This window comes from Henckelia pumila, chromosome 4, assembly GCF_033568475.1.
Source record: "Henckelia pumila isolate YLH828 chromosome 4, ASM3356847v2, whole genome shotgun sequence".
Taxonomy (NCBI): Eukaryota; Viridiplantae; Streptophyta; class Magnoliopsida; order Lamiales; family Gesneriaceae; genus Henckelia; species Henckelia pumila.
The window spans coordinates 129,964,265-129,974,641 of record NC_133123.1 but is presented as its reverse complement, the minus strand read 5'-3'; the positions used below and the strand labels follow the sequence as shown (position 1 = coordinate 129,974,641).

At 34.7% G+C, this 10,377-nt stretch overlaps 2 protein-coding genes across 2 annotated transcripts; one reads left to right on the top strand and one right to left on the bottom strand.

Annotated features, from left to right (window-relative positions):
* The first annotated feature begins 1,777 nt into the window (after positions 1 to 1,777).
* On the top strand, positions 1,778 to 4,969 carry LOC140860012 (aluminum-activated malate transporter 4-like). Its single transcript, XM_073262740.1, has 6 exons — positions 1,778 to 2,376; positions 2,508 to 2,648; positions 2,735 to 2,998; positions 3,105 to 3,241; positions 3,333 to 3,479; positions 3,782 to 4,969. The coding sequence occupies exons 1-6, from the start codon at positions 2,007 to 2,009 to the stop codon at positions 4,466 to 4,468; spliced, it is 1,746 nt and encodes a 581-aa protein (XP_073118841.1). The 5' UTR covers positions 1,778 to 2,006; the 3' UTR covers positions 4,469 to 4,969.
* A 253-nt stretch (positions 4,970 to 5,222) lies between these two features.
* Positions 5,223 to 9,533, bottom strand: LOC140865239 (membrane protein of ER body-like protein). The gene is made up of 8 exons (XM_073269805.1): positions 8,889 to 9,533; positions 7,905 to 8,279; positions 7,676 to 7,810; positions 7,456 to 7,599; positions 6,659 to 7,345; positions 6,129 to 6,380; positions 5,988 to 6,049; positions 5,223 to 5,900 (listed from the first exon to the last, which is right to left on the bottom strand). The coding sequence occupies exons 1-8, from the start codon at positions 9,199 to 9,201 to the stop codon at positions 5,457 to 5,459; spliced, it is 2,412 nt and encodes an 803-aa protein (XP_073125906.1). The 5' UTR covers positions 9,202 to 9,533; the 3' UTR covers positions 5,223 to 5,456.
* Between the last annotated feature and the right edge of the window lie 844 nt (positions 9,534 to 10,377).

Below are 10,377 nucleotides of genomic sequence, written 5' to 3'. Positions count from 1 at the left end.
GATTTACTATCGCTAATGCAAAATTTGAACATACGGAAAAATCTAAATTTGAATAATATTATGTTGAAGTATAAAAAAAACTTTTTATCAATCTATAATATTTTCTTGATCTACACATTAAATCCATGAAGATATAATTTTGGAGATCCACACATCAAGTTTGAACAAGAAACCATGAAATTTTTTAGAAAAAAATGATGAAATCTTCGAGAAAGATTCTACGGTTTCTTGTAGAAATCTTAACAGTGTGTTTGGAATCATCAAATCCGACAGAATTTGGTGAGATTTAGAATTTAAAATATCGTTTTATTGTTTGACAAAAATGAGATTTCAAAACAGAATTGGTATGCGATGAGATTTCATGAGATTTAATTTAACTTAAGGGAAATCCCAACTAAACTGGTCGGATTTCATGAGATTTAAGTATATAAAACAATAAAATTATTTTTAAAAATAAATTTATATACTTTACTCGTAAATTCTAAGTTTTCTTCATAATTTCCTTACAAAATATCATTTATCTAAATTTTATACCATCAAATTTCAAAATATATTTTAACATTTTGCCAAACACCAAAATAGAAATTCAATTCCATGAATTCAAATCCAAATCCAAATCCAAATCCAAATCCAAATCCAATTTCAGTTCAAATTCCAAATTCCAAATTCCAAATTCCAAATTCTATTTTTGAGATATACAAACACACCGTAACTCAATTTTGGACTTTCATGTTGATTTTTTAGTTGTGGATAATAGCCAAAATAGTCTTGTAAGTTTATTTGTTTTGTGATTTGGTCCTGTAAGTATTAAATTTTGAGTTTTGGTCCTGTAAATTTAGTTATATTTTGGTTTTTAGTCATTTTCATTTAAGAAATATTTTTATAATTGGACCGATGATCAAACCGATGTAACTTAAAAAATAGTCCAATTGATTGAATTATTTTAACCGGACGGTCGTATCGAAAAATCGTTTATATAATATAATTAATAATATATTTTAAATTATAAAACCTAACAAATTTATATAAATAGAAAAAAAATATATTTATCGTAGTTTGAAAAATAAAATTTAATTTTATAAATATTAATCAATTTTTAAAAAATAAAAAACATGTTAAAAAATTATAAACTCTAATATTAATAAATAATATTTTTAAGGAGAAAAAATCAAATAATCATGTATATATATAATAAAATATTAAATTAAGGTTTTAAAATAAAAAACTAATTTTTCTAAAAAAATTCGAAAAACCAATTTTTCAGTTCTTGACCAATTCTGCTGGTTCAATCGTTAAAACAGTTTTTGGGAGTATTTCGGATCAAATCAGTGACCAGTTCCATGTCGAATTGGTTGAACCAGTTGGTACAATCTGCTTTTGAAAACATAATATTTAAGGTTTTGAAAATATAACATTTAATTGTTGATATCACAATAGACACGTCATCATTTCTCAATACCATTTAAGAATTTTTAGCTGTCGCGTCAGCATTTTCTAATGTCACGTCAACAATCTATGAAGAAAGGACTAAAATCCAATTATAACTTAACTTATAGGACCAAAACACAAAATAAAATACTTACATGACCAAAACACAAAATAGGCAAACTTACAAAACCATTTTAACTATATTCCCTCTTAGTTGTAACACGAGTGTCAAGTGTAAATCACGTTAAATAGATCCAAAAAAATATTCATAAAAAATTAATAAGATTGAAATATTTTCCATTTTTTCAGTGGGTTGGTTCTTTTAAAAAATCTTCGCTCTTTCAAACAAGTACGCAATCATCCATCCACAACTTTTATTACCTTCACTGCTTCACATCAAAAGTCTTTCTTTTTATCTACAACTAATCTTTGACTAGCAAGATTCGAACCAGCTTCATTTTGCCTGTTTGAATTCTGATACTTCAGCTGTTGATTTGATCGTTTCCATTAAAGAATTATCTCTAAACTCAAAAGTCTTGCACGGCTATTTGTTCATGTTTTTGTAGAACTATAATCTGATGGCTGCAAATTATGGATCACTGCGGCAGAGTTTTGCTGAGAGAAGCAAAGAGAGATTACTTTCTCGGGGAATCTACTCTAACGTTGGATTTGGTGATTCTTACGTCAGTGATGAGGGTTGTTTGCACCGGATTTTTCGTGTCACGGGCCAAAAATTTTCCAAGCTGTGGAGCGATGTTAAGCGAATTGCAGTTGATTCGATTGAAATGGGAAGATCCGACCCGAGAAAAGTGGTGTTTGCCGCTAAAATGAGCATCGCTTTGTCTCTGGTTTCGTTGCTTGTATTTTTTAAACAACCCTCTAATTATATTAGCCAACACTACATCTGGGCTATTCTTACTGTTGTTGTTGTGTTTGAATTTAGCATAGGTAACTTCTGATTTTTCCTTTGCTTGATGTTTAATGTTGCTGTGATGGATTACGGGACATGTTATTTCCTTGTATTTTGTTAATCAATAGTTTGTAGAAATCTGTGTAGTTGATGGGCTGCTTTTATATAGGAGCTACTCTAAGTAAAGGTTTCAATCGGGCACTGGGGACCTTTTCTGCTGGAGCACTGGCTCTTGGGATTGGACATTTGTCTGAGATGGCTGGACTGCAGCTTCAAGAAGTGATCATTATAATCGGGATTTTCGTTGCAGGTCTTTTTTATTTGATCTATGTGATTTTGTTCTCTTGAAACATGGACAGTGGCATTAACTGGTGTTTATGCTTTTCCATGTTCCAGCTTTTCTCGCTAGCTACTTGAAGTTGCATCCAGCAATGAAGCAGTATGAGTACGGGTTTCGGGTGTTCTTGTTGACATATTGTATGGTATTGGGATCAGGATCTTCAAAATTTGTTGAAACAGCTGTTTCGAGATTGCTGCTTATTGCTATTGGGGCTGGTATATCCTTGCTTGTAAATGTATGTATTTACCCGATTTGGTCTGGGGAGGATCTGCATAAGCTTGTCGTAAAGAATTTCAGGGGTGTTTCTACTTCACTGGAAGGTTAAGGTTTAGTTAAACGAGTACCAATTTCATGTGTATCAATTAATTGATGTTTGTTTGTCAAAGAAAATATTTTTGAACTTTACATTTCATGTTGTATGTCTAGGCTGTATCAACATGTACTTGCAGTCTATTGAATACAGTAGAATACCTTCAAAAATTCTGGTGTACCAGGCATCGGATGATCCTCTGTATAGTGGATATAGAGCTGCGGTAGAGTCTACTAGCCAAGAGGAGTCTTTGGTATGCTTCTCGATTAGTATGCACATTTTATGCTCGGTAGAGAAAATACGATCTGTTTTTTTTTTTTAACCATCTTCGTTTCAATTTTCAGTTAAATTTCGCTGTATGGGAACCACCACATGGCCATTACAGAATGTTCAGTTATCCTTGGAGCGAATATGTTAAAGTTAGCGGCGCTTTGAGGCATTGTGCATTCATGGTGATGGCGATGCATGGGTGTATACTTTCAGAAATACAGGTAATTTACCTATGTACATTCTTTCATGGTGTTGCTCGAGGTAAGATTTGTCTCCTATTCCTATTATCTTTAGGACTGTGCATTGTTAGGCGAACCTGGATTAAGGCTGCAAAAAAGCTTTGTTATTTTCGAAAAGTCATCTTTCATCTTGAAAATGTTCTACTGAACACTCTGAATTCTGTTGCGGTTCATGACTCCTTTTCTTTTTCTTTTTTTTTTTTGTGTGGAGGCAAAAAAATGTTCCAAAAGGGATTACCCTGGCTTATCTATTCTTTTCTCACATTTAACCTCTTTCATTACAGTCATCTTCAGAACTAAGACAAGTTTTTAAGGATGGGATTCAGAAAGTTGGGACTGAAGGAGCTAATGTGTTGCGACTGCTGGGTGAAAAAGTAGAGAAAATGGAAAAACTTAGCCCACAAGACATACTCTTGGAGGTTCATGATGCTGCGGAGGATTTGCAGATGATGATTGACCAAAAGTCGTACCTTTTGGTAAATGCAGAGAGTTGGGAAATTGGAAAACGGCCAGGAAAATTCTCAGATCCTGAACAACTCCAAGAAATCAAGGATAACGAAAAAAGGCCATTTGTAATGAATTCCCTCGGTGAATCAGCCTATCTTAAATCAACTCTGTCAATGCGAAATTTTGATCCACATAATCCAAACGCTAGTGTTGTATCTGTTTCACAATGGGGTTCTGGAGAAAATGTGCTTAGACAGCAAACAATGTGGCCGTCACGTCTCTCACTTATTAACGACACCATTCTCAATGAGAGAGAGGTGAGGACATATGAAAGTGCTAGTGCATTGTCCCTTGCAACATTTACTTCTCTGTTGATTGAGTTTGTTGCGAGGCTTCAGAATATTGTGAATTCATTTGAGGAACTCAGCGAGAAGGCTAAATTCAAGGAGCCTGTTGAGTCAAGTGAAACAAAAAGTGTTGGCTTCTGGGCCTGGCTGCTCAAGCGGATAGGCAGCAAGGATTGATGCTGTTCACTCTTTCTTGAACTATGATTTGGTGGGATGGATTTGATCGGTTTTACCTTAGTTGTGAGTTAAATACCAAGGGATGTCGTGAAGAAAGAATGAGTAAAGATGGATATGGTTATATTTGGGAATTCAGTTCTGAATTGTTTTCAACAACTTTTTACAATGTGTATTTGTATTGATGAAGTGATATATACGCATGCGTGCTCAAGTTCTTAGGGCCTTCGAAGGTCGAGGATGTAAAGAGGAAGCAATAAGCTGAGCAGAAATGGGAGATGGTTTTTCAGACGCGAAAATGACGAAAAACCTCACCACCTGTGCTGCGAAAGAAGCAAACGAACTGTGCCAATAAATTATATAGAGTTTGATTTATGTCTTTTTTTATTACTAATTTTTAATTTGAATTTTCATATTTATATTTTTAAATTTTGCAAGATCGTTAGGTGGTTGGCATATGTTTGCAACACTTTAACTAAACTTTTATCAACCTTCATGACTCCATGAACGTGCTTATTTATCGGACAGCTAATACATTGCAGTCACGTTTTCATTATGTAACTTGTTATCTCGTCGATATTACTAGCTATCCATAGTTACAGAGGTGGTGTTTGTCTTGATATCATCAAACCGAAAATGATGTATATTTATTCTGTACTCAGATGCTTTTATTGGGAAAAATATTTCCTATGTTCTGCAATAACTTAGTACAGAAACTTTTTTGGATATCCACAGTGAAAAAACTTTTACCCTTCTGTTCACACTTACATAGATAGAATACATGTAAATGGTTCGAGTTTGTCGTTGGTTTTCACAAAGGAAACCATTTGACACATAATCTAACAGTTTTGGAATTTGAAAATGGAGAACTCATAAAACATAACTCAAAACACTCGCTGCAGAAATCAAACCAGCAAAAGCTATGAGTTTTGGACAAAGTGGTGAATTCTTACAAGGAAATGGAAATCAATGAGAAATAAAGACTTGACACTCAATAAGAAGCCCATGTAGAGTCTTGATTGAAAATCATATCCGAAACTGAAGTTGATTGGAACAGACCAAGCCTCTCCAAAAATCTTTTTACCAGCACACCAGCAGCATATGAAATTCCTGAGGCCATGAACCCCAATACAACAAAATTCGCGACTGTTTTTACGTAAGCCTTAGGCGGTCTACACACATAGGCCTTTCCAATAGATAGAGCAATAATGCACACGAGAGAGACTGCTCCAACCACCACAAGTTTTAGTTCCCTTTCTTCACTTTGCCTGAATGAGAAACCATACACTATGATAGGCGTTAAGCCAAATACGAGGTATGATAGAATGCACACTATTGCATGAAGTTTGAAGTTCCGCCTTTGGCCTAGGAGTTCTTGGTATCGATCTCTTTGATCGGTTATTTGGTCTGTCTGCTCACATCTGAGCTCCCAAAGCTGCAATTTTAGTATTATCAACTTATCTTCCTGTTTAAGTTTAAACGCAAACGACGATTCTTGTTTCAAAGGGGTGAGTGTGCTTACATTGTGACAAATGACGAAGAATCCTCCTATCAGATTGGCCATTCCGAGAGCTAGAATATTCACTGTATTCAAGAGAAGAAGGTTATATAAAACCATAAATTTAGCACTTTATTGCGATGAGAGTGTTTATACGATGCTTACATGTAGTGGCATCACCTGCAGCTGCAGATGACACAATGCTTAGACTGGCAATCAACTCTGCCAATCCACCATAAACTATGCTTTTAATAACTTCTATTTTAGAATTTCTTCTTACATCTTCTGGTCGTTCTTGCACTGGTACACCAGCCTGCATGGTCGTTTGTGTTGGAATTGATATTTCTGCTGGAATGACTATACCTTGAATTATTTCAGAGGCTGGATATGAGTCTATAGTTATTACGGTATCCGTCCCTGCATCAAATATCACACGATAAAAATTAGATTAAAAATGTTAAAGACAGACTTATGGTTGCTTTTTACATCATAAAATTTTGAAAATGTTGAGGGATGCCATATGGTTGCTTTCAGATTGGATAAGATACTATCAACACTTTTTATTGGCTCCCCACTTTGGACTTCTAATATGGTCTTTGTAGTAACTAGGTGAGAAATTTCAGTTGGATATAGTTGGCCTGTCAGTTTAAAGGATAGTAGCTATGAAAGATTCAAGGTGAAAACCTTCTACGTACCCGTGTTACCATTTTGAGCTGTCTGAATGAGTATTTGGCCTTCCTCTGGTTTCTCAATGGTCGTAGATCCATCGCTTGAGAAGATCACCACATTTGATCCACCTTTTCTTGAAAAGGAGGTAGCATTTTTTGCAGGTTCTTCATCAACAATTTCAGTTTTGTCCACTATAAGTGTTGTTACCAGTAGGTCACTACCATGAGTGACTTGGACATCTTTGCTTATTACCGGTTCTTTCAAGTGATAGCCAGCGATTACTTTAACCTCAGCACCGCCTCTTATTGGTTCCTTCAAATGAGTCGTTACCAGTAGATCGCTGCCATGAGTGACTTGAACATTGTTGCTTATAACTGGTTCTTTCAAGTGATAGCCAGCTATCACTTCAATCACTTCATCGCCTCTTATTGGTTCTTTCAAATGAGTCGTTACCTGTAGATCAGTGCCATGAGTGACTTGAACATCTTTGCTTATAACTGGTTCTTTCAAGTGATAGCCAGCGATTACTTCAACCTCTTCTTTGCCTCTTATTGGTTCTTTCAAATGATAACCAGCGAATACTGTAAGCTGCTCCTTAGTTCTTATTGGTTCTTTCAAATGATAGCCAGAAACTACTTCAAACTGGTCATTACTTATTATTGGTTCTTTCAAATGATAACCAGCGACTACTTCATGCGGTTCTGTTTTAGCATCTGTTTCACCATAGGAAAATAAAATTTGGCAGCATTAATCAAAACCACAAATTCAAATGGCTCGTCCTATTAGACTTTAATGGGATAAAAGTTAAAGCTGATTACTGTACCTATCTTCTCCGTTGTTTTCTGTGGTACTACTAGTCCATTTGTGGAATCTTCGTGCCTTGGAGACGATAAGATCTCATCTTCATATTCCAAGGTGTCAATGTTTTCCACAGTCCCTAAAAGTGGTTCAGAAGCAGGAGGAACATCTGTACCACACCGCACCGTGCCTTGATCAGTTAAATGATACACATAAAGAACAGTCGAAGGAGCCAATTGAATTACCTTGCTCAATTGCTGTGTCCTGGCCGCGTGGTGCAAATATGGAGGTAAACAAGTTCTTTATACATGACACTTGTTCATCCCGGACATTTTCTTTCCTACTTTTGTCCCCAAATTTCCAGAACTTGAACCCATTTCCTGAATAGGTGAATTGAATATGCTAACTACATAATCAACATGTAGATTTTTCTGCTTATCCTATTAAATTCATTAGCAATGCACGAATTGGTACCGGTTGGAATGAAAAAGCTGAAGCATGATAAACATCTGAATAAATCGGGCTCTGAGTCACGACCAACATCTTCCTCTGCACCAGTGATATGGTGAGGATGAACTTGGTCATCAGATGCCTGAACTTGTGGATTTACTGTTTTGTTACGCTTTACCGAAATTTGAAGTTTGGTGCGTTTTCTTTTGCGAAGAATGACCCTTCTGGTGATGCACGAATTGCAATTAGGACAGTATAGATCATGTGTGTTTTGCTTTTGTAACGCTGTTTCGATGTCGTATTCTGTTTCCTCGTTTATCAGGTCAGTATCTGGACTTTCAATCTCTTCAGAAGCCTCATAACTCTGAGGTAATATCTCTATCTTTCCATGCCCAACACCTGAAATCATATGTTTGTAAGTAAGATCTTCTTTTTAGCCTTAAACTAAAGTTGGCAGTTGAGTCTTATAAAAATGTAACCTTAACCTTGTATTCATATAATATCATTCCAAATTTCTCAGATTCTCCTAATCACTAGTTCCACATAGTTCAAGTATCATATAATATAACCTACTTCTAAAAAAAGTATCATCATATAGCCCATTTTTGGAATTAATTAATATCTATAATCTACTGACCTTCAGTTTCAAAATTTAAAATATTGTCATGCATCGGCTTATGAAATTGCCCATTATGATTCTGAATGTGGTCAATACAGACACTTTCATTCTGATATGTCCAACTGCAGATTCGACACTTCCATATTCCTTCAGCAACATTTTTAAGATTACAAATGTTAGAATTTCTTAGCCATATTTCATTTTTATACTTCATGTGAATTCAAATCATCTCTCTTTGTATATGGTAGAACAGAGATTGAGTGTATGAAACAAAGACAGGTCGCATTAAAAGGAGCATAGAGATTGGGACGTTTTAAGTAAAGAATATTGTACTAATCTTACACAAACAAAGACTTTAGAAACACTACTAACTGCACTACTATACATACCTTCAACTTTGTCAAAGAAAAAAAGATCCTCCGCTTCGTTTTGGAGAACCCCATTATCAGGGTTCTCATTCATTTCATCATTCACAAGAGTTGACTCTTCTTTGTCATGAGCTCCATTCGGGGTGAGAGTTGACTGAATTGCTTGTTCTTCTTCAGTCTCAGAAATTAGTTTACCATTAGTATAAATTTCGGCGACTTTGCTGCCATTTTTCTCAGTTCTTGATTTTCTTACTTGAAGAAGAGTAGTTTCCTCTTCTTCTTCTTCGACTTCCTCCACCTTCTCTCGCTCCCATCTTTGCACTTGGTTTTCCATCTCCAAACACAATTGATATGAAAATCACTGCCTGTAATGTAATGATCCTTAAAGGGAAATGAAGTATTGTTGCTTGCAGATGTTGCAGAAAACAAGAGAAATATTAGTTTATGCTGTTTCTTTTTTAAATGTGCATTTATTAAATGCAACATGAGAACAAATGATCATCATGTGGAATAGGCATCTTATAAACTACATGCAGATGCAAATGGAGTTGACTCTTTCATTATGGTAAATAAATAAATAAACAAATTTGGAATTTTGACATTTAAAAGTACTGGAATCTTGCATCACATATATAATATATATATACTCATGATAATGGACGGGAAGTGGGGCATGCATTTACAGTTGGCATGAGAATTATATTGGATTTAGCTAGCTAGCTCCATGTTTACACGTAACAACAATTTTCATGGACTTAGCAGGCGCTGAAAATGACACTATTTTGATTTTTGAGTACTGTATTAATTAATAATATATGAACAAAGAAATAAACCATCTTGCATCTCCGATCCATTGCAATGGTATTGTTTTGTATCTCAAAAATAAGAACAAAATGGTGATTAAACTCGTAAATTTCTTACAAAGTTCAAGAAAGTTTCTGAACCTCTCACTAAGGCACACTTTGATTTGTGCTTTATATATATAATTATTCGTATTTTCCTTTGGACAGCAAGCATATTTTTAGTGTTTATTAGATTTTGCATGAGGCAGAACAAATTTGGAGGGGATCAGCCCAAGTGGGGAGGCACTGTACTCCATCAAACTTTACGATTTTTAACTTGTTCATCAATCCATTTTCTAAGGGACAATGTACAAGACATAATATTTTAATAATATTGTTTCATTATTCATGTGTTTCTTTAATTAACTGCATGTCCATGCATGCAGCTCTTCAAGTAATTTTAAGTTGTAATATCCCATGAAATTAAAGTCTGAATTTTTTTTTAGTAATTTTTCTTTATATTGGGTTGTTTTTTTTGTTTTTTTGTTTTTTTTTTTAAATTCGCTTAAACGTGTTGACATTTTATGAACAAGGTTTATTCTAGGAAAGTAGATTTATTTCATATTCCAAATATATATAATATTTAATAACTTCTTCAGTATATATGTTTTCCACAACTACTTGTGCGTTGTCTTTTGTTGATAAAAAATCAACAGTGTTGAATGGGT